The sequence below is a fragment of the Pholcus phalangioides genome, unplaced genomic scaffold (assembly GCF_987345545.1).
Source record: "Pholcus phalangioides strain wild (caught in Gottingen) unplaced genomic scaffold, Ppha-v1.0 ptg000015l_1, whole genome shotgun sequence".
Taxonomy (NCBI): Eukaryota; Metazoa; Arthropoda; class Arachnida; order Araneae; family Pholcidae; genus Pholcus; species Pholcus phalangioides.
The window spans coordinates 77140937-77165920 of NW_028301608.1; the positions used below are offsets into that span (position 1 = coordinate 77140937).

Below are 24984 nucleotides of genomic sequence, written 5' to 3' on the forward strand. Positions count from 1 at the left end.
GGAATGGAGGCTTTATGACGACATTTGCTGTTTTCAGTATTCACATAACTTAAAAGAAACTGTTTTCTTTTTTACATTCAATTCACAAAGTTTTTCTCAAGGAAATTGAAGCATACATTAAGTAGCAGGAGATTTTCATTCTTCGTTGGATGTGAGCTAGATGTAGCCAAAAAAAGGCAGCCAGTATTAGCTGAAATAATGTTGTGTGGCTAAGAGAATCTCTGGTTCACACAATTTCATGTTGCAATTTGCATGGTAGCGATTCAGTTCCGTGATGACTTAGCCAACCATCCTGTGCTAGCATCTCTTAAGATAAAAAGATTTCTATAAAGGGAAGCTTTCAGCAGACAGATCACATGAAATTTCCACAAGGTTCGAAAGTAGCATGAAATTTGTCACAGTTCTCTAGCAATATTTTATCTACTCCCCCCCCCCCCAATTCTATAATTTTATATATATTCACGTTTTTTCTTACTAATAAATGCCAGATCATAATTCAAATCAAATAGAAACAAGTATGCAGATTCCGTATACTTTGTCTGTTTTTTGCCTCGGGTAGTATTGCAAAATTGAGGTAAAGAAGTTGTTCTGTTGGCAAGAGAAGTCCCAATTTCCGTTTTTGTTGATCTGGCCACTCTGCTTTATTTTCTTTCTTTATCTCACCTGCCTTCCAAACATTTAATTATGGCATTCAATAGACGAAATGAAGGAATGTATGCAAAAATATGTCAATAAAAACCTTGATATTTTGAAGACTCAAATAACACTGATACGCCTGGCTTCAAATATATAATTTTGTAGAACAAAGACTTTGAGTATGATTTTTTTTTCGCTAATTGCATACGTTCGGTACATAATTCTTACATATGGTATTTGAATAGTATACAAGATGCAAAAAAAACCAACAATTTCAAATGTTGTTATAACTAGACACTTATTGGACAATTGGATAAAATTATCTTCATAAATGAACCACATGCTTATACACGCAGCCCTGTTTTTTAAGTAAGTACTGTTTTTGAAATCCTGCCACTGCAGCACTGCAGTCAGCATTCCGCACTTGCACGCTGCGTACCTACATCTGTTGGCAAACCACAGATGCCATTATGCAAACATTTGACCATTTGTTTGTGAGTATTTATAAAATTCCTCTGCAAATTAAGAATGGCGGCAACTGTGAAATATGCCCTGTGATTTGTTTTCTTAGTGCTAAAGGTGTGAAAGCGGCTGAAATTCGTTTTCTTAGTGCTAAAGGCGTGAAAGCGGCTGAAATTCATAGTGAGATTAGTGAAGTGCATGGAGGAAACATTATGAGCGATGGGATGGTACAGAAATGGATTAGAGCTTTTAAAGATGGTCACACGAATGTTCATGATAAGGAACGAAGTGGGTGACCTTCTGTCATTATTGAAGATTTGATGCATAAAGTTGGCGAAAAATTGAGGGAGAACAGGCGCTTTGCAATTTCGTCATTATATAATGAGTTCCTCAAATTTCCAGAAGTGTTCTCTATGAAACTGTGACAGCACGCTTAAATTATTGAAAGTTGTGCTCATGCTGGGTACCGAAAATATTGACCGAGATGCACAAAACCAAGTTTAGCCATTGCATAGACTTTCCTTGAGCAGTACAGTAAAGAAGGTGATGATTTTTTTAGCCAAATTGTGACAGGCAACGAAACATGGGTGGCTTACATTACACCGGAATCAAAACAGCAATCCATGGAATGGCGGCATTTAACATCACCCAAGAAAGTGAAGTTCAAGCAAATAATTTCAGTCTGGAAAATCATGTGTACTATGTTTTGTGTTTTGGGACAGGCAGGGGGGTGTTGCTTGTGGATATTTTGCCTCGTGGAGACACAATAAATTTTATGACGTACTGTGAGACCCTCACCAAACTGCGCCATGCAATCGAAAATAAAAAGGCGTGGCATGCTGAGTAGCTGAGTAAGGGCATCGTTTTGCTTCATGACAATGCCTGCCCACATGTGGCTAGCCGAACCAAAGATCTCATCGTGTCATTTCGCTGGGAACAACTTGATCATCCTCCATACAGTCCTATTCTAGCACCCAGTGACTACCACATGTTTCTGCATTTGAAGAAGCATCTGGGTTAGTCAACACCATGATGACAATGATGAAATCAAAAAAGCTGTGTTGCAGTGGTTGTCAAATCAGGGGGGCAAACTTCTATGAGGATGGGATTCAAAAGCTGGTTGTACAATACAATAAGCGCCTTAATATTGGTGGAAATTATGTTGAAAAGTAGATGGTACAGGCTTTCAAATAAAAAAAATTGTTAAGAAAAGGTCAACTTGTTTTCTTTTTATTTCAAAATGGTATTTACTTAAAAATACGCTTTGTATAAGCTTTCACAAAAGAAATGTACACATACTTGGTTCTGAAGTCCTTCTAAGAGCATTGGGAGATTGACACCTGGGAGGTGTGCGGCAAGTTTCAATTAATGCTGGAAAAAAAACTGAATAGTTAAAATGCAGTTGAAAAAACATGCTTTAATTTTACAAAAACAGAAGACAGTTAACAGGGCTGTTTGGATTAAAATTATATAGAATGGCCTAGTTGTTGCAGAACCATCAAAAACTTTCTATTCAGGTCAGATTAAAATTATCACCATAGACACATAAATCACTATGTTAGAATTAACAAAGATTTAAACCAAGGACTTTCAACCTATGGTCTGCAACGATTGGAAAAATGGCCAAGATAAATTTGAAAAATTTGATTAGAATTGAAAAAAAATTATTCAATTAAAAACTTTCAAGTCTAAATGCAGAGACCATCTTTCCCGTTGAATACCATCACCTGTTTTGAGGATATCTGCCACAATGTAAAATGTAAAAATTATGCAAAGGTATTTTCAAATATTCGGTATTAACCAGGATTTTTTGTGCATGCTGCCCCTATGAAAAGAACATTAAATGGTCAAACTTGCTATGGCTATGCGCCCTTGTCGATAGAGGCCTTAGTTGATGGAGGCTTGCTTAATTGAGACTCCACTGTATTGTTCCAAGGTAAGCAAACCCAATTGGTATTAATTGTATCAGTTAAGTTAGATTAAGTTCATCATCTGTCATCAGAACAATTTCAGTTCAATTTCAGAGAAATTGCTGTTGTTGACTGTTTCTTTATCAATGTCAGAGCTGGAACCAAAATCAGATTACTCAGAGCAATTATTGCTATCGAGGTTGTGGCATTCCCAACGTTGGCAATCAAACCACGAGCCGGCTTAACCTTGATATCAAAGGAATGGAATTGATGATCCTTCCTTTTGAAATAAGGATTTTGATCTTCTGATACTTCACGTAGCAGCCTTCCATACATTCGCCAATACCAAAGTCCAGCAGTTGCAAAAATATTTTTTAGGGGTCTGTTTTACACTGTTGTATCTGCTTTACCTCCTTTTATTCAAACAGACCGGCTGATTTTGTGCACGATTTTGTTCAGATTTGTGAAAGGAGCTGTCATTTGCCAAAGATTTCTTGAAAACTTAATTTATTTAAAAAATTTATTTAAAAAAATGTTGTATGATATATCACAGAAAAAAGTTTAAAGGCAGTTTGGTTGAAACATTTGATCTTGACCAAAGATCAATGTATTTATGCACAAAATTATTATTATAAGGATATTTCAGTATGTAGCAATCACAAGTTCCACATATTCATATACAGTGAAACCTGTCTAAGACAGGCACTGCATGAGATGGAAACCTGTCTTAAACGGAATCAAAATGTAGTCTGTTCAACGATTAATGTTTTGATTTGTCTTTATAAAATGGAAATTTGTCTAAAATGGAATATTATTCCAGTCTCTTGCCATTCTGTTTCTTACAGGTTTCACTGTATAAATTAGAAATTGGTTCAACATTTTTACTCACTATCTGTATCACAGTCTCTTGGAACCAGTTCCCCTACCAACAATCTTTCAGTGCTGCCATCATCAACACCTTTTCCCAACCACCTACCACAAGGAAATCTGAAAAACAATGTACCGACTGTGAATAAGTTGAAGAGAAAAGGATAACCGAAATTTTTCCCCCTATTATAATGACATACTGACAAAACATAAAGAAGCCTTACTTGTAGGTGTGCCCAGTGATTTCATTTCTCACAATAACATGTTCAACCATCCATTTTGGTGAAATGCCAGAGTTATCATGCCCTATCCTCACAGTGGAGAGAATGCCTAAATTTTTATGCTAAAAGATATAAAAATTTATCATTCATAAATTTCTTCATGCTAAAAGCTCTAAATCACTGTGTGTGTGATATATATATAAACACTTTTGCCTAAAAGAAAAACGAAGCACCATGGAGAAATTTACTGTTTAAACTAAAATAAATTAAGTATGTGTAAAACCTATACACAGATAATGAAATGATTAAAAATTCAAAGCTGTAGGACCCATAAATAGCTAGCAATTGCACACTGAATGTTCAGATCAGTAATTGGTGAACCCCCCTGGCGGCGATGCATGCTAGTATACATCAATGTAAGGAATGATAAAGATTCCTGATTTCATCTTGCGATACATTCTGCCAGGCATTCATAAATTGTTGCTCCAGATCTGCGACATTTTTGGGTGCCCGAATCTGGAGGCCTACCATGTCCCATACATGTTCGATTGGCGGAAGGTCTGGTGACCTTGATGGCCAAAGAAAAGTATCAAGAGCACAGAGGCAGTCTAGAGATATGTGAGCTGTATGAGGTCTGGCATTATATTTTTGGAAAATAGCCCCAGGATGACATGCCATGAAGGGTAATGCAACTGGCCGCAGGATGCCATCAACATATCGATGAGCTGTTAAAGTTGTACGTAGGACAAATAGAGGCGACCTGCTATCGTAAGCACACACCAGGGGTAATGGCTGTATGCTTCTCTAAAACAAAGGCTGATTGGTACCGCTGGCCCTGGCCCTTCTACACATGGGTCCGATGATCATCTGCTCCAAGACTGAAGCAGGAATCATCGCTGAACACTATGTGATGCCAGTCTGCTGGCAGCCCTGATGATCGGCTGCGACACCACTCTAGACGACTCTGCCAATGTTGTGGGGTTAAAGGCAGATGTCTTAAAGACCGCTGTGAGCGTAACCCCGCCTCAGCCAAGTGCCGTGAGATGGTGGAAAGTACCATGGGTGGTATGGAAGAGTCTGTAGCACGTTGGATAGCAGACAATAATGTCATTGGGGCAGTTCGGGCCTGTCACACAATCATCAAGTCTTGCCTCACATTTGTGTACCTTGGCCTTCCAGAGCCTTCATTCTGCTGACGAGTTCTTCGCAGCTACCATTGCTGCCAGCACCTTTGCATAACCGTGACCATACAGTGCAGGTGGGGGCCTATTGCTCAGTATGACCAACCAGCTTCATGCAACCCGACTATGTGACCACGTTCAAAATCTTCCAATTGGCTATATGGTCTTTGACAACATCGTAACAGCATGATGGGTTGTGTCTCCAGGGAACTGCAATGCCAACAACGAGAAAGGGTAAATCGTTTGCAATTGTTACCTATTTTATTTTATACAATGCTAGTTGCACAGTAGAAACGCGCGTTATGACTGAAGTTAACATTCATTAGCTTTGAAAATTTAATTATTTGCATACTTGGCATAAAGGAAAAATTTGCATATAAAATTTCGAGATAATTGGATTATTTTTTAGGGGTGCTTCGTCTTTTTTTGCAAAAGAGTATTTGTAACCCACATATACAACTCCTAAAATTCCAATTACTGAATATTGGGTGTGACTAAGCTCATTATTGAGTAAATAAAAGGCATTTGTTCATTTTTCCCACAATATTTTCTCATGACAACATACAAGCCTATCTGTCAGGCAACAAATGAATTCTGTAAAAAAAGGTAAGGTTGTTTTGTAACGATCCAGTCATCAAGTTAATTTTTGGTATCCAATCTTGATGTCAAATTATAAATTATCTAAATTTTAGCTTACACCTTTTGTGAAAACATTTATATAGTCAGCACTAATCTCTGTTCATTCTAACTTGGGTCTGAACGTAAATAAAAGCACATGTGTGATACTCAAAATGATTGGTTGAAGAACATTTCACCTCTCTTACAATGTAATACCACCAAAAATAAGTCATTTGTCGTTTGCCCCTTGTTTCATAAAATACCTCATAATTTTTATTTTTTTCCGTGTTAGTTAGATGTTATCTGGAGGAAGGAAAGAAATATATTTGTCAAAGCATTTTTGCTGTTGTGACTTTATGGTGGGTATCAGAAGGATACGCCCTTCTCTCTCCACTACTGCTGCTCTGGCTGTCAACATATTTCCTTGCTATAGTCATGAAACAGTACATACTTTAAAGAGTTCTCACTTTGCCAACATATATGTGCGTGTCTGGGTTAAGTTAAGGTCTGTCCTTTTAAGTTAAGGATATATTCTAACTATTAGTTTACATCATGCTTGAAAACGTTTATAGTTACAGTGGCTATTCTATCCAAAATATTGGATATTTTCAAAAATGAAATCATGATATTTATTATCCATGAACTTGTGTAAGAACTAAATCACTCTCCAGATAGGCTGCTCTGCACGGATCAAATGGTAATATGAAAGGGGAACATCTTGAGAATACGGTGGGTGGGACAACACATCCCATTGTGCAATATTTCTATAGTATTCTTGACTAGTCTGCAACATGTGTGATAATGACACCTTTGTCATGTCTTTCAGCATATTCTTATTTTTTCTTGAATACTTTGTTCAAATTAACTGTTCTTTGTAACATTCAGCATTGATTGTCTGTCTGACTTGGTTGCAACAGCTCATAGTAGACTATGCTCTTTTGGTTCCACTAGATAAACAACATAACCTTATTTTGATGAGTATTCTGTTTCATCATTCATGAAGCTAACTCACCTGGATGCACTCATGCATTTGATCATTTAGGACTGTCCTAGATAATCTATTTTTCATCTCCAATCTAACAATTCAATGCAAAAACCTTTACCTTTTCTCTTTCAAGCAAAAATTCACACAAAAATTAACACGCATTGTTTTCAAAGTTCATTGGCTTTCTCTTTCAATTCATAAGGGATCCAATTTCTTTGCTTTTGAATCATTCCCATACAGGGGCGTAGCCAGAAATTTTGTTGGGGGGGGGGGGGTGGACCAAAGTGACAGAACAATGGATTTGGCCATCTTTTTCTTTTTTTTTTGGTCATTTTCTCACATTTCGGGGGGGAACCAAACCCCCAAGTCCCCCCCCCCCTCGCTGCGTCCTTGTTCCCGTAGCAAATAGACATTGAGAAATGAACAGATGGGTAACATTTAATTTTTGGTAACCAATTACATTATGTGTTTAACAAGGATAATGTAATGTTTCCATTAAGGATAATGTAATGATCCAGTAATGTTTCCAATTCTTTATCTTAAAATAATATTTTGGTGGTTGTCCATGCATGTATCAAAATCAACCAAATTTCATAGTATATCAAAATAAACATTTTTAAACTGTCTAAACCACTCTTTACAAACTGTACTGGATGGAGAATTTTCCCACCATAATTTTCCAGCAGCAAATGATACGCTTTTGTTGCATCTTTCTTTGAAAAAATAATGAAATAAAAATTCATACAAACATTAATGTTTATCTTGCACAAACATTAGTTATATATATGTATATTTCTCTTTCCTCTATTTAAGTTCTTCATGCATTTCATGTCCACAACACACGTGTATTCATGTTGCTCACCGAATAAGGTGCTAAACGAGATGGCACGGGTGATCCCTAATTGTATATATTCCCCCACACAATGTTTCTATTTTGTATATTTTCATCAAATCCACCGGAGCAAGTAGACTCAACTCAATAAAACTGATGCTCACTTCTAGTCTGCAAGTTATCAAACCCATTTGCTCACCAATAAGGTGTTAAGCAAGATGACTCGCTCCGATGGATATTTTATATTTCACAATAAGATTCTCATTTTGTTTTTTTGTATCCTGTGTATATAATATGGCAAGTGCAAGATAACAGATGAGATGGCAGGGGGGGGGGGGGGGTCCTCAATTGCTTTTAAAATATACCTCCATCCTAATATGTGTACATTTTCATCCATCTTAACGAAACCCCAAACTTTTCTCCAACTCCCAACCCAATCTCATCTGTAATCACCACAAAATTTGTTAACCGCAACAGTACCCAGTTGTCTGGGAAAAATATATTCTTTTTTGACACAAAATAAAGTGTTCCAGACTCTGCAACAAAGCTGGGCTGGTAGAGATCACGGCAACGGGATAAGTCCAGTGGTAAAGTTCTGGCATTCATTCATTCATTGCACAAACAGTAATTGCATAAATTTTATTGAAATTTGACATTTTTAATGAGGGGAATAATTATTGTTTACATTTGACACAGATACTGTTGTATTCTGTGATAACATACTAGCTATTAAAGGTTGCAGTTAAACCATTCAGGAGTTGCCTCGTTAATTTTCATGCAAGCAGTGCTACTAATGCCATCTATTAAAAAGTATGGAATCATATCTATACATTCAGTTCATATCGTCAACTCAATACTACAACTTGATAGCTCAAAAATTTATGCAGCGGCATGCAGTCGAGAAAAAATGAATCTCAAATGAATCATTAAAATTGCAGGTACTGCAATTTTCATTTTTGGTTAAATGATGTGGAAATAGTTATAACTATACAGGGTGTCCTACAAGTCCTAATGCAACCTTTATCTCATCAACCGTTTGTTGTATATTAGGAGTCTTCAACGGTTTATGCTCGAGGGCCACATAAAAATTTTGATGCGTTCCGTGGGCCACTCATTAACGCCGTAGGGGGGGAGGGGTGCCCCCAAAAACAATCACAAACTAAATATATTTCAAAATATTTTTAAAAATTAAAATATTCAATTAATTTTAACAAATATTAATTTTGGCTGATTTAAAAAAAAACGTTTCAAATTATAGTGTCAAAAAATGCCTTTTTTGCTATATTAATACATTTCTGTTACTTGAAAATGCTTTTGAAAGTTGGTAAATCTAAATTTTTCTCAGAGATTTCTTGTGCCGTCAATCAATCTCAGTGTGTCCCAGCCCCCTTCCAAAGGCTGATCCTACCTATGCTCAGATACGACAAATTAAAATGTGACGCATACTACATATTTTATGATTCCATTATGTAGCATTTTCGTTTTAAAAAATTAAACTGAATTGGAGTAAGGCCAATTATTTTGGGTATTTCTTATATTGTATGAAACAGAATGCAAATGGATGATTTTTGTTTATACATGTATATGTTGAATTAATTACGTACCAAATAAAAAAGTCTTTGGCAGGGTTGTTTGGTTTAAACCTTGTTTTAACTTGGTTAGTTTAAAACTTGGTTTTAACCAAGTGGTTTTTTCAAAAAATGAAATAAAAGTGGCTTAAATATGAATTTTTTCCTTGAAAAATATATTGGTTCATTACTAGCCAACCTTTTTCATTTTTACCATATTTTATGTTCTTGGGGACATTCTGATGGTATATCTTTAAATGGTATATGGTGGTATAAGTGTTTTTTTAAAAAGTCTCATAGAAGTGGCCTGAATATATTATTTTTTTTCATATGAAATATCTTAGTTATTCAAAGTTATATACAGAAGCTAAAATTTCTCATTCTTACAACATTTTCTAACCTTTGGCTACATTCTGATGCTCTATATCTTTAGCAAATTCATGAATTAGGATTGCATCACACATCTAAATGTAGTGGTGCATTATATCTCACAGGGTTTCTTTTTCCCTTCACAAAGAAGCAGCAACAGTAGTGACACCATCATGCTAGGGGCACAGATGGTCCTATAATCCAATAAAGACACCAGCTGTCCTTAAAGGACAAAGACTAGTGTACTAGTAGAACAACTTTTATCAAGATGCACATTGCAATACCAGCAAAGCAGCTGCTGAAGACCAATTTTGATAATAACAGGATGCAACTTCTGGCTGAGGGGGTACCTCAAAACGTTATGAACAGTGTTCAGATTGCAAACTTTGGTGAATTGCAATCTCCAGCACATCCCCTATATGTTAGAAGTTCCTCAAGAATATTAACATGGAGGTGCCTTTGGTTTAATAAAGGTGAAAATTGCAAGCGAATCCACATCATGGCCATGGCATACTCTGATTCTGTTGTTGAACAAGAATTTTTGTGCTTTCACCTCATGGCCAGAACACGATGGACAACATATTTAACATTTCTTGAGTAAGTCATAGTTATTTGTTCAATTACTTTGTTTTTTTTTTGTTTCCATGAGTTATGAAATCGTGCAATGCTATAATTAAGTTATCATTTTGCCATGAATGGCTATCATTTCCATTCTGCGAGCAAATTTCCCACGTGTTGGGTGATGTCATTAAATTTACATGTTTAAGTATTTTTTCCCCTTTACCAAATAAAGTTGCATTTTTTCAGGAATATTCATGTCAATTTTCAAGTCATTCTGACAATCGTTCTTTTTTTTAGTATTTTGAAATCAGAACCTTAGTTATAATCACCTAGTATATCATAAATCATCGCTAATTAATCTGCATTATTTATACTTCATTAAATACATTATATTCACCTAATTTTTATTATAGTTTTTTGCAAAATAGCTTCCTAATTAAGCATACTGAAAGTAACTGGAGAAAACATCTTTATATTATATGATTAACATTAAAAGAATTTTCAAACACACACAAAGTAATCCATTGAATTAACCAAAAAATAATTAAATTGCAAAAGCTGATTTCTGTTAAAATGTAAGAAATATTTATTGATTAATTAATATGAGAATAGTGTTAATTACATTAATAAACATTTTATTTCAATTAATTATTAAAAGTTTGAATGATTTTTCAGAAATATTAATGGTTTTTAATGCTAATACTATTTAAACCAAAAAAACATGGTATAAACCAAAAAACCCTGGTTTTTTTATCAACCATGGTCTTTGGTTACTTACATTACGAATGTGAGTGAATGAAATTTCTAAATTAATGCCAAACTTGACATTGCTTTCGCTTAACTAAAGCTTCAGTGTTAGGTAAAATTTGTGTTTTGTAAATTGCTGATCATTGCCTCAAATGCCGATCAGTCAGACGTGTTCTAGTTTTTGATTTTGTATTCTTCATTTGACTGAACAACTGTTCATATATGTAAGTGCTGCCAAATATAGAACACACAAACAATGCATGTTTGCATATTTCTGGGTACTTTTCTTCAGACACATACTTAGAATAAAAATCAATTAATGAAGGAATTTCAAAAAAACTTGCATTTAACTGTAGTCCCATTGCAAATCTGCAAATTGTAGTTGTAGCTCTGGTGGAACGCTTTTGATATTGACCGAAAATGATGAGGAAAACATTTTCATAGAAATTTCGTTCTCGCGGAAGTCGGAAAATTGTCTTCTGAATTCCATTCTCCGATTTAAAATGCACTGTACGCAATTGTCCAAGTTTCCAAGTTGTAAATTTATTTACTAACTCCAATAATTTAGGAAAATGTATCCAGCTTTTGTTTTGCAATTGACGTTCCCAAAGGACTAATTTAGTTTCGAATGCTTTAACGTTCTGATAAAGATTATGGAACTTTTCCCAGTAAGCGGTAGTTTAGATGACCAGTGATATCGACAAGAAATGCAAAATTTCTCACCCACTTTTTATCTTGAAACTCTCAAATAAGTTTTCCTTTGGATTTCATGAATTCATCACCTTCCTCCTTCAAAGAAAACAGGCACTGTGGCATCTTTCCCCGGGTCAACCAGCATATTTCTGTATAATAAATAACATCGCCATGCTCAGCTTCCAAAACCTCTAAGAATTTTTTAAACTGTCTATGGTTAAGTCCTTTGGATCGAATGAAGTTAACCGCTTTCACTACAACAGACATTACATGTTCAAAGTTGGAGAAAAACTTTCGCGCAAGTTTTTCTGGTGTATGATATGATGCAGTGGAAAGCCATCATCTTCGTAGTTCCATATTTTTTGGCATCTGAATTTATCAATGTGATTACCCGTCTTCTGACCGGTCATAGAGGGAGCACCATCTATAGTTATGGCAGACATGTTGCTTAAGTCCAACTCACATTTGGGCAATGTTTCTGCGAAACTTCTTGTGGTATCCTCAAGTGCAACGACACTAGCTAACTCAACAATTTTTAAGTTTTTCCAATACCATGAATGAAAATAGCTGCTTGTGAGATATCTGTTGCATCCGTCGATTCATCTATAGCTACTGAGTAAAATAAAAATTCCTTACATTTGGATTTGAAGGTTTCAAATACATCTGCAGACAGATCCTCCACGCTTCTTGCTACTGTCACATCAGACAAACTAATGTTCGAAACAGCTTGAGCCTGTGATGGGCAAAGCACATCAACTGCAGACTGAAGTCATTCTTTAACAAATTATTTATCAACAAAGGGGGGTCCCATGTTTCACAATTTTTTCCTGCTATTATATAACTAACATGAACACAATTTTCAGACTGTTCATTTCTTCCAAAGAATAATGACTGTTGACAGTTCAGCTTCGATTTCAGTTCATTGACTTTTTCACTTAAAAAATGTCCCTCCAATTCAGAATACTTCGCACTATGCTTTGTGTATCGTAATGTCTCTTAATATTGCATTCGTTCATCATGGCTATGCTCCCATCGCAAATGAGCCAAACTGCTTTAGCCTTGTGTTTGACAAAAAAATAGAGGGATGACACTTTTATTGAAAAAATCTCTTTTTCTTCAGCTTATCTTTTTTTTTGCTATCACGGTTCACCATCATGCACTCATTTAAAGACTAAAAGGCTTCTGATCAAAGGCTTCAAAGATCAAAACCACAAGTAAACTAACAGTACCAATATTGTACAAATCCTTTCTTCCAACTAATCAAGATGCATACATACATCCACCTGCTCCTTTCCCAACCATGCACCCAAGAAATATGATACCATGGAAATTCCATTCATTTCTCCCACTCAAAGTGGATAGGATGTACTCGAAGTTATTTATGGTGAAGAAGTGTATGGTGTGGCTTCTTTTGCATTAAAGGCCTCATTAAGATGCTAAATACTGTACACTGACCAGCCTGTCCTTGTTATAAGTATATATGAAGCTGGGTGACTTTTTTTGTCAAAGTCTTCGTTTTACCCTATTTTTGAATGATATTGCATCATTTGATTGAAATGCTTTGGCGGGCCACCAAGATAGTGACGATGGGCCACACGTTGAACACCCCCATTGCATATAAAATATGAAAATCTAAATGTTTATACGGTCACCCCGTTCTCTAACTTCTGATCAGAAAGTTGTTGCCCTGTCTCTCTTGAGGTCAACAAAAAATATTTGGTCAGATATTTGAATTCAAAAATCTGAGAAAAAGTGAAAAGAACAGCATAAACTAATGGAAGCTTCTTTCCCTCATTTATGCTATTCTTTCCAAACTTTTCTACGATTTTTGAATTCAAATAACTCAGCAAATAATGCACTTAGAAACATGAAAAGTATTTTGTTGGCCTCAGAAGGTACAGGGCAACATAAGGTGTCTGTTTAAAAATTTAATTCATTTATTTTATGACAGACTGTTTTCACACTCAAAACTAGTACAGGGTGATTTCTGAACACATTTTGAGCATTTTTTACATTGAAACCTACATCTATGACAAACGGTTGATGAGATAAAGGCCACATTAGGACTTACAGAACAACCTGTATATTTTTTTAACTACAATGAAACTCCCAAATAACAATGGTCAAAGGACCAGGAAAAAGTATTGTTATACAGGATATATATCAGTAAAGATAGAATATAATAGCACTATCAAAATTGTGTCAGGACCGGAAAAAAACCTTGCTACATAGGGTATTGCTATGTAGGATTTTCACTGTATCATTACTGATTTATACCAGGGCTGGACAAATCCCTGGCACCAGGTTGCCATGGTAACAAAAAATTGGTATTGGTACCTAAGATTTTCTTTGTGTAGTTACTAAATTGCAGACTGAGAGCAGCACAAAATATTTGGAATTTATAGTAACATATCTGCAAACATGAAAGGGGGGTCACTATGTCCTGAAAAACTCAAAAGAAGCATTATTGTGGACCTTTTTGAATTGGCCCCTAAAAAATTAATCTGGCCCCTAGATTTTTTTGCAATTTGTCCAGTCCTGATTTATATTATGGTCTGTCTTTGTATTTTTATTTTTGACAAATGCTGGCACTCGAGCCCCTGGCTGTAAAAGAAGTGGCAAAAGTGTTGATTAATTTTAACTGGGTTGCATCATGAAAAGCTACCATATGACACAAACCATGAGTTAGGAAGCTTGTTTCATGTGTGGTGTAAGGCATTTTACGTTTTCAGAGAAGTTACCATCTGTCTTAGAGAGAAATCAGCAAATAAATGTAATTCTGAATAATGTGCTGTCGAGTGCACTTATAACATACCCTGGACATAACATACGATTTTGTGATCCCCAATTTTTGACCCATTCACTTCCATGCATTTTTACCTGTAATTACATACCCCTCTTAAAACATACACTGTGGATATAACATATCAAAAAACAATCTTTTAATCTGGAAAACGATTTTGATATAACATACTGTAAAGAAAAACCCGGAAAAAATTAAGCCAAAAAAGTGACTTGTTTGTGCTATATTCATTGTATTCGGGTGATATCTTTCATATCATTATATCATGTATTCTTTTACAGGAAGTCATGGGAATTTCTTTAATAATGAAAAATTTGGTTGAAATAATTACTTAATTACTATACTACTACTACTAAACCACCTGATTCATATTCCTCAGAGGAACTTCTAACAAATTGGTACATTTTGGAATGTGTGTGTACATGAGGTGAACTTGCCATGAAGTTTGTTTTTTCTGTGTAATGCTTGTTATGTGTAGTGATGCCATCTGCCATCAGTTTTTCTACCTATGAAAGAAGTGTAATGATTAAATATTTGGCCTATTGATCGCTGTGGTGAGAATTTTTAATGGGGAGATCAGCTTGCATTTGAGCTTTGAAGTTGGAAACCACAGAAAACCAACTTCAGCCAACCACAACTCTGGCAACAGTGGGGATTGAACCCGGGTCCTTGCAGTGCGCATCCATCTGTATAACCACTCAACCACCACAGCAGCTAATTATGCTACTGATAGATGGCTCTGTAATGAATTGGGATGGGTGGGCGACCGCCCTCTCTGGATCCAGAATATATAGCTTCTAAGAGCCAGAAATACAATTGAAAAGTAAGGCTTTGCCCGTAAAATATGGGACATATATTCACCGTATGCTTTTTGCTCCAACTAATTTGCCCTCCCTAATATTACACTGGATTCGTGCCCATGGTGCATGGCTAAAAAGTGCTACTTGTTAGTCAGACTGTATTTGGAGGGAAATTTCTTGTTACTGTATTTACAAAACTATCAAAACTAATGAATTACAAGATATCACCCGAATAACGATCTTTCCTCTATTTCCGTGAAAACTGCATCGTTGACGCTTTTAAATCATCGGATGTTTGTTTTTTCTGATACTTTTGGACCACCTAGTAGATGGCCTTGATAAAAGAACAACTGTTGCAATGGGGTAAAGTAGAAATTTGCGCTGTTTTGAAAGCATCAAATCTCTAACCTTTGAAAGAATATGAAAAAATATTTGATAATAGCTTTGAATGGAAACCATTAGCATAAACCCAAATAATGTCAGTGGAAATCAATTAAGTTGAGCAAAAATTTATGGACTTCTGGAATATCATGTACTCTAATAAATTTTGTAAAATTGCTCAGGACATATATCAACCAAAAAAGGTATTCATTCCTTATTAAATTTTTACATGCTGCATAAGCTTATTTTGTCGACGATAATCTCAATAATACACTTTATGCATGTATACAGCTGCTATATAAGCTAATTTCAAGAACTCGTTTATAACATACACTTCTCGAATCCCCAAGAGAATATGCTATAAGCGAACTCTGCTGTATTTCTCTGTTGCAGGTTTGATTGCAGCTGTTTTGAGACATTTTGGACGCAAAGGCTAAACTGTCATTTGTGACAAAAAGTTTGAAAACCATAGAAAACCAATTTTCATTAACCACTGCTGTGGAGTAGTAGATGTCAATCTAGTGAGGTCATCCCAACGTAAATTGCACAGTGGCATTGAATGAACGACCATACATGTATGTTCGTCATACCAATGCACACTCAGCTTAAGTTAAGTAATACCTTTAGAATTTATTTTACAGCTTCTGCATTCCATTGCTTCACAAAAAAATCACACTATGTCCAAATTATGCAGATCAATATGTTTTACCATATCTAATGAACTCAGCTTTTTAACTTCTCTTGAAGTTCTTGAAAAAGGAATTACCTCAAACACTATTTCCAAAGTCTGTTTGTTTAATGGGAGCTGTTTACTTTCACCTAAAGTTCCAGCAACTATAATCCAAGCATTTGCAGACGTAGAAGAATTTAGCTTTCGACTTGGGAAAACCACAATCCGATAAGGTATTACTTGAAATTAAAAAAAAAAAAGATTCTTAGAAAGAAACTGGAAGTAAGAAAACAAAAAATTATATTATTAAATAACTTATTTACATACAATTGCATGATTTATACATTTTAACTCTGCGTATAAAATAGAACACAATCATACACTCATTGCGATAAAAATTTGTGCACCCAGAAGAAGTCGTCAAAATGAAATGAAATTTTACACATGTAAGTACTACGTTGATATAAGTAAGTGATTAGAAAACCCAAGAAAAAGGATCATTTATTGCAGTAAAAGTACAGATGAACAGAAGTTTTAGTACTCTGTTGGACCCCCCTCTAGCGCGAATGCACGATGCGATACGTGAGGGCATTGAGGCATACAAGTTCCGTATGATGTCCTGAGACATCTCGTTCCACAGTTGCTGTAAATGCGCCTCTAGTTCGATCAACCTCGTAGGGTGTCCAACTTGCCGTCCCAAATGATCCCAGATATGCTCGATTGGTGACAAATCTGGGGATAGAGCAGGCCAGGGAAGGGTGGTAATGTGGCGGAGGCAGTCTTGTGACATCCTTGCTGTGTGTGGCCTAGCATTGTCTAGTTGAAAAATGGCTCCTGGGAGCTCTGCCATGAGTGGCAACACATGTGGCTGAAGAATGTTATGGACGTATCGCTGGGCTGTCATTGTGCCATGGATCAATATTAGGGGTGACCGTGTATCATAAGCAATGGCACCCCATACCATGACACCAGCTGTGGGTTGCTGTAAAGCGAAGGCAGGATTGAAGCGTTCACCACGGGGCCTCCACACACGAACACGATTGTCATCACTGCTCAAGTTGAATCTCGATTTGTCGCTGAAGACGACCTGGTTCCATTCCGTTGCAGTCCAATCCCGTCGTGCTCGACACCACTCCAAACAGAGGCGTTGGTGGGTGGGTGTCATTGGCAGCACACGTAATGGGCGCCGCGATACCAGATGTCTGGATAGCGGCCAATGAGGCAGTTGGCTCTACGCGTGCGTTTCGGATGATGTGACGGTCTTCTCGACGACTGGTCTGTCGAGGGCGTCCTGAACCTGGTCGCCGTGTAAATGACGTCTCTTCTGTCCACTGGTCCCAACACTTCTTCACAGTAAAATCAGAACGGCCTAGTTGACGAGCTACTTACCGAGCTGACCACCCAGCTTCCATCATCCCGATGATTCTTCCCCTATCGAACTCTGACAACTGCTCATATGGTCTTCGACGGCGGCGTAATGGCATGTCTACCTCCGCATTTCCTTTGCAAACGATTAAATACACTCCAGCAAGCTCTGCTTACCTGTTTTATACTCCAAGGAGAATGAAGTTCAACGCTCTCTAGTGGCATTACGCAATGCGCAATCACGCTGCATTTCTAATCATTTGCATATCTGCCCGACATGTACCTTCAGGCCGACTTTCGTTTCGATCCCACAATTATTTCTTGGTGCGCAAATTTTTATGGCAATATTGTAGAGAGAAAAACCTACAAAATTATTAGGCTACCAGCAGAAATACCTGGTGTTGCCTACTACTGCTACCACACCACACATGCATCACGTCCATATTCCTCTGTGGAACTTCTAACGAATTGGTACATTTTGGAATGTGCAAGTACATATAGTGAACTTGAAGTGGTGAAGTTTGTTTCTATGTGATGCTTGTTATGTGTAGTGTGCTGCCAGCTGCCATCAATTTTTCTAACTATGAGTGAAGTGTAATAATTGTATAATTGGGTCATTGTAGGCATATTGCTCTCTGTGGCTAGACCTTTTAATGGGGAGATCAGCTTGCATTTGTGCCTCGAAGTTGGGAACCACAGAAAAAAAACTTCAGCTGACGACCTGGTGTTGCCTGAGACAAGTGGTTAAAAGGACAGAATATGACAGTTACAATTGTTTATCCTGAATATCTTTCGTAGTTTTGACTAATAAAAAAATTGTCACCAACTCAGTGAATTGCGATGGAGTGGTGTTTTACTTGTTATAGCAGGGGTCGGTAACAAAACTCAATGAACTACTCAAAGACTTTTTCATTTACCAAAAAGATGAGCTTCTCACTTCTATCCTCAGAAAAATTCTGGTTTCCACCCATATTATTATGTAACTGCATAATACTATCATGTAATATCATGAAGAAATATAACATATAGATTTAAAATATACTTTTTTATTTTGTATAAAATAACTATCATGCATACAAAGTACAGAAGACTGGATATGATTTAGAAACATGGAGATGATTTTTTAAAATAAAATTCCCAGGCCTCTGAGGAGGGATTGAATGACCGTTCTTTCATATTCTGCCACCCATTGTGCAATCCCATTCAATATACAAAATGTAAGGAAAGAAAATACAATGAAACCTCGCTACAACGATATAAAGATAAATCCCCTTTACAACGATATTGTTTCAAATTTCGTTTGGATTTGCCTATAGTTTAATGTTAACTTCTCTGAAAACAATAATATCTTTTACTATGATAAATCCCTCTAACAATATTTCATGAGGTTTTTGAAAAACCACTATACAACAATATTTTTCTTATATTTATTTTGCTCAAATTCATTTTGAATTTTATTTTAATTTCGTCACTTGTTTCCTGTTCTTCTGAAGACACCTAATAACATCGGTAATTTGCACCATAGGATCTCTGAAAGCACTATATCACTTGCGATCATTCTTTTCTGTGCAAGACACAAAAGTGCAATGCGATAAACAACTTTACGGGAGCAATGCATATAACTGAATTTTATTAATAAACCAATCAATACAACTTTTTGCGGAAAATAAATGTATAGAAGCACATTTTCTTGTGGTACTAAAAATGGCAATTCAGGAAGGATGCCAACAGCAGCATAAATTTTATAGCACATGATGATTATGCCGCTTCTGGATATAATGATAATCCCTCTACAACTATCGTTTTTCTTCGTCCACAGAATATCGTTACATTGAGGTTTCGCTGTATATCATGATTCTGTTACATAATGGTCAAACACACTCGCCTGGAAGGCGAGGGGATGGCAATTTGATTCCTACAGGCATGTAGATTGTTTTTCCAAAAACCATCTTTGCATCATATCCAGTCAGACTGGAAATACAGAATACTTACTCTTCTATACTTCATATCGATAGTGAAGAGTGACATCTTTTTTTTTTTTGTGAATACTTAAATGAACTTATAGATATAAAATGCAGCGTGGGCAAAAAGTCTGTAGAAACTTTAAAAATTCATAAAAATCAGAAAAATAACAGAAATAAAAAACTATTTGCAGGGTTAGCATCGCTAGATCACTGGAATTTTTTTAAGATAGGAAAAAATAACTCAAAAACAGCCGATAGGTGGCACTAATATACATAAGTCAGAGAAAAGATATGCAAATAACGAACAGAATGCCTCCAAATCGTTTATTACAGCAGTATGTGTTTCTCATGACCACCACCACAGGGGATAACACATTGCAGGCGAATCACAAATCCAGCAACGGCAGAGTGCAGCAGGTTCAAATACACATTTTACAACAGTGAACTGATTGTGGATTAGGAGCACAAGTTCTTAAAACCATCTCATTTCCATCAAAGTCGTTTGTACCAGTGCCACCTATTGGCTGTTTTTTGAGTTTTTTCCTCTCTTGAAAAAATTCCTGTGACCTAGCGATCCTAACCCTGCAAACTGTTTTTTATTTTGGTTATTTTTCTGGTTTTTATGAATTTTTAAAGTTTCTGCTGACTTTTCGCCCACCCTGTATGTATAAAATATATTCTATTTATAATTATACATAATTTTCGCAATAAAATGGATATTTTCATCTCTAAAATAAATATTTAACTCTTTAACAGCTGAGTAGAACTAATAGCAAATAGAACCTACAAGTAAATTTACCTGTATTTGTGAATGTGTTGGTAAAGCAATAGTAGTCAACAGCATTCAGAGACAGAAGGTGGCAAAGAAATTGCTCTTTCTCATCATCACATCGTAAAAAAGCATATCTTTTATACAAAGTCCTAGAAATTCAAAAATGCAGAATAATTTAGTGCTGTAAATTTATTCTTGATTTATTAAAAAAAAATTCATTTCAATTAATCAATTGCAATACCTACTGTAATAACTTATGATTGTTAAGAAGTTTCTTCAAATGTGTTGCTAACAGTTTTTTCTCTAATACCAATCGAACCCAAGCACGAGCATAACCAATATCGGTTTTTATTTCTGTCATAGCTTGTATGTTCCTAAGTAGAGTGAAATTAAAGTTTTAGTTGCATTTCAATTAAAAATAAAACTTCTAGGTGTTGCATTGAAAAATAATTTGATGAATGAATTTACTTTATATCACAAATGAGAGAAATTGGCATTGCATTGAGAAGCGATGCATCAGTTGTCTTTATTTTTCTCTCTTTCAGGTCTTTTTGATTGGCTGGTTCTCCTTCAAATGTAAGACTAGCAATATCTGCCATGAAAATAAAAATATCACTGGTAATGAGATAAAATCAAAGTGATGTTGATTTTTTGAAAGTGGTAGAACAAATAGGACTGTTGCCAGAAAGAAAAGATTTATAGGTTCCGAAGAACAAACAAAGATAACTCTACTTTCAAAATAAACAAAGCGGGTGAAGAAAAAACCCAGCAAAATACAGAGGCTTGAAAAATGTAAAAAAAAAACTATCTTGCATTATAATTATATAAGCCAATTATAAAAACTTTTGATTCAAAAAGAAAATGTTGATAGTTTCACAAAAACAAAATTTAAAATATCAAATTAAAAAAATTGTTTTTTTTTTTTGCAAATTCTTAAGGAAGGATTAAAATTTTTGACATAAACTTCATTCTATGTGTGTTGAATTTATTTTAAAGCTTTTTTAAAATGATTAATTCTTCATTAGTATTTAATGTATTAATGATGTAACATGGTGATTAAAGTGTTCTTCATATAATCAAATATAACACGCTGAAATCATAGATATTTTGGTTTGAATAGGGCCAACTCTAGTACCAATGATAGTAATAAAAATATCATTCAATGTATTTTTACACCATTTTTATGAGCACAAGAGCTTGCCAGTTACTTATAGTACAGTAAAAGTAATTTATAACGAGAGCTTAAAATCATGAGGAAAATCGTCGTTATAAGAGACTTCTCACTATAAGCAAATGGCAATTTTTTTTTTTTTTGCTCTTTTTTTCTTCTTGCTTTTTTTTTTCTTGTTATGAAAATTGCTACTTTATGTGTTTTGTTCATTTAGATGATTTTGTCTGTGAATGAAGAGAACTCCTGTTGTGAAATTGATTTTTGGTGATTCGATTAGGCATTTTTCATAAAACTTTGTATTATCAAAGAGATTCAGCCGGGCAACCAAGCAATTAAAATTCTCAGTCATTATATCACACTGCTCACTTCTGTGGCTATATGGGATTACCATATTTTAACATGTATAAAGGAACCCCCTTTTTGCCAAAAAAAGGTTCCCCAAAAAAGAAAAGGTTTCTCACACACACACGGATAGTATTATAGATATATCTTTTCAATTTTCTTGCAAATTTTCAGCCTGTAAAATCAGGGGGTTCCTTATGTACGTTAAAATACATTAATTAACATTTTTCCACTAACTGGAAAGTTTTTCTAGCACAATTTGTTCAGCTGTTTGGAAACCACTTCATACTATAAGTTCCAGTCAAATAAGCCCTGACAGTGACATGATGGTCACAGTCATTGGAGACAAGAGTTGAGTAAAACCGTAATACACTGCTCAAAACAATTAGGGGAGCACATGGTTTTAACAAAATTACGCAAAGATGTATACCGATAAGTAACATAAAATGAATCATCCATAATTTAAAGCCTAGCAGGAAACGGAAGAAGAAAACTTCATATGCAAATCAAAGTTCATGACGTCAAAAACCAGAAAAAGAAGATAAGGGCAGAAATCGGGATGTTGCAGAAACGTCTGTTTTACTGCCGTAACTGTGAAATTCAATTGCGCAGTATTTTTTTTTTGAGAAAAGGTGACTTGAGGAAGTCTCAACAACGTGATTTTCCGGAATCCATGGCATGGCGTGTTATAGGCAGACTGGAATCCGGGCAAACACAACGTAGTGTCGTGGACACTGTTGGAGTCGCCAGAAGTGTTGTTGCAAGTCTGTGCAATCGATTCCAAGAAACAGGAAATGTTAGACGTCGACCAGGGCAAGGTCGGCCACGCGAGACTACAGCAACTGATGATAGGTATGTACGGTTAACAGCCCGTCGAAACAGAACAGAGAATGCTATGCAGCTGCAAAGACGGTTGCTCTTGGCAACAGCACGAAGAATGTCCAGCCAAACAGTACGTAATCGGCTTCATGAGGGAGGGCTCTATGCACGTAGGCCAATGGTCTGCATTCCGTTGACCCCACGCCACCGTGCGACCCGAAGAAGATGGGCTGCTGAACATCGAGATTGGGAGCAACATGACTGGAGCCAAGTGTTGTTTACAGACGAGTCCCGATTCAGTCTGGAGTGTGACACCCTACGTGTTCTGGTATGGAGGGACAGGGGCACTCGAAATAACCCCGCATTCGTTCGTGAAAGGCCACAATACAGACGAGCTGGTTGGATGGTATGGGGTGGAATCAGCATAGGTGGACGTACGGACCTGCATATCATTCGGAATGGCACTTTGACAGCCCGAAGGTATGCAGATGAGATACTGCGACCTCATGTCATCACTTACGCTGGAGCCATTGGAGATTCCTTTGTTTTCCAGGATGATAATGCCCGACCGCATAGAGCTCGTCTGGTGGAGAACATGCTTGAAGCTGAAACAATACAGCGTATGGAATGGCCAGCGTGCTCTGCTGACCTGAATCCAATCGAGCATGTTTGGGACATGCTCGGACGATGCATTGCTGCGCGACCAAGGCCGCCTGTTACTGTCCGAGACTTGCAGATTGCACTTCTTGAGGAGTGGAACAGTATTCCCCAAAGTCTGATCGATAACCTCATCGCATCCATGGCAAACAGGTGTGCAGCAGTCTTAGCTGTTCGAGGAGACCACACGCCCTATTAAAACTCATGCATCATGTCTAAACAGTACTTTTTTTTATCGTTTACATGTAACCAAATTGTTGCCCTAAATCATCTTTTCATGTTTTTTCCATATTTTCAAATAAATAAAGCTTAATTCCAAATTTTTTTATGTCTTTTTTCTGTATTGCGCATTGATACGTGTGTACTATCCATTGTATGCCAATACGTGACTGTCTCGCACGGTTTTCTTCACTTTTTTGCTTGCTCCCCTAATTGTTTTGATCAGTGTATATCCCATTGGCATATGGAGAAGCCTAAAAATAGAAAGAGGAGGCAAAAAATGACTTTACTGCCTCCATTATTTGTTAGAAGTACCTCAGACTAATGTTTATGAGGAGCATGAGAGATAAGTGCAATCATTATTATGATTTTCGAAGAAAGGGAAAAAACTGTTTTAGAGAAATTTTTTGACATTATAATGGAAGCTTTCTAATTTTCAAATTGCTACAACCTTGTCATATATATATATACAGTTGCTGGGCTGCAGTTCAGAGCATGCTTAGCACGACACCTTCATCAGATCTGCAGTCAAACCTCTATAGGTGGGATACCATTAAGACATACCCCATGTGATATCCCCTAATTTAAAAAATTATTTGAAGAAATATTTATTCTTTTATTTCAACCTCATGAAAAAACCGACTGTAGCTTGTCTGTAGACTGTCACAGCAGCTTGTAATTCACACTAAAAATTCACGGTTTACTTTAAAAATACAATCCAACGATTATAGTTAAAAATCACTGTAATGAACTTAAGTCATACTGTCCATCATAATGCACAAGACTGTGAACTGAAATATGACGGGAAAGGATCAAAGGCAAACATGTAAATTTACAAATCCTTAGAACAAAAAAGTGCAAATATCATATAACTCATAAAAAAGTGCAAAATTAGGAAATTCAGAATCACCTACAATCAATCCGTTTTCGAAGAACACACCAGGCCAATGCTAGCATGAATGAATGACAAAAATAAAGCAGTCAGACGAATGCCAATTTTCACGGGCAATCATTTTTTTTTCAACTTAGGCAAAGGAAACCATCTTAACACTATACATATTGATAATGAATTAAATCAGTGCTTCTCAAATTGTGTTCTAGAAGCATGTATGAATGTTCCATTGTGACCCCAAATGTTTCAGGTAATATCCTGCATTGAAAATGAAATCGAATCAGTCCTCCAGAGGTTAAACTAAGCAATTTTTATTAAATAGTGTAAACATGTTACAGTCAACGCTTGCTTTTATGAACTCAAAAAGACTAACAATTAGTTCATAAAATCAAAAGTTCATAAATAAGAAAGGCATTCAAAGAAATTACATATTTTTTTAGGACCACATGAAAGTTCATAAAAACATGTTAGTTTGTAAA

General features: G+C 36.0%; 1 protein-coding gene across 2 annotated transcripts in view; it reads right to left on the reverse strand.

Moving 5' to 3' along the window:
* pns (DENN domain containing pinstripe) overlaps window positions 1-24984 on the reverse strand; it is an 83169-nt gene that overhangs the window by 11554 nt on the left and 46631 nt on the right. The window contains exons 16-23 of one of the 2 annotated variants that reach the window (XM_089244358.1): window positions 24528-24563; window positions 20874-20997; window positions 20651-20779; window positions 20433-20554; window positions 16401-16543; window positions 4100-4218; window positions 3898-3995; window positions 2398-2469 (exon numbers count right to left, since the gene is read on the reverse strand). In XM_089244358.1, the coding sequence (XP_089100484.1) occupies window positions 2398-2469; window positions 3898-3995; window positions 4100-4218; window positions 16401-16543; window positions 20433-20554; window positions 20651-20779; window positions 20874-20997; window positions 24528-24563 (843 nt within the window). The remainder of the gene's footprint in view (window positions 1-2397; window positions 2470-3897; window positions 3996-4099; window positions 4219-16400; window positions 16544-20432; window positions 20555-20650; window positions 20780-20873; window positions 20998-24527; window positions 24564-24984) is intronic. The other variant, XM_089244359.1, reaches the window with a different exon arrangement.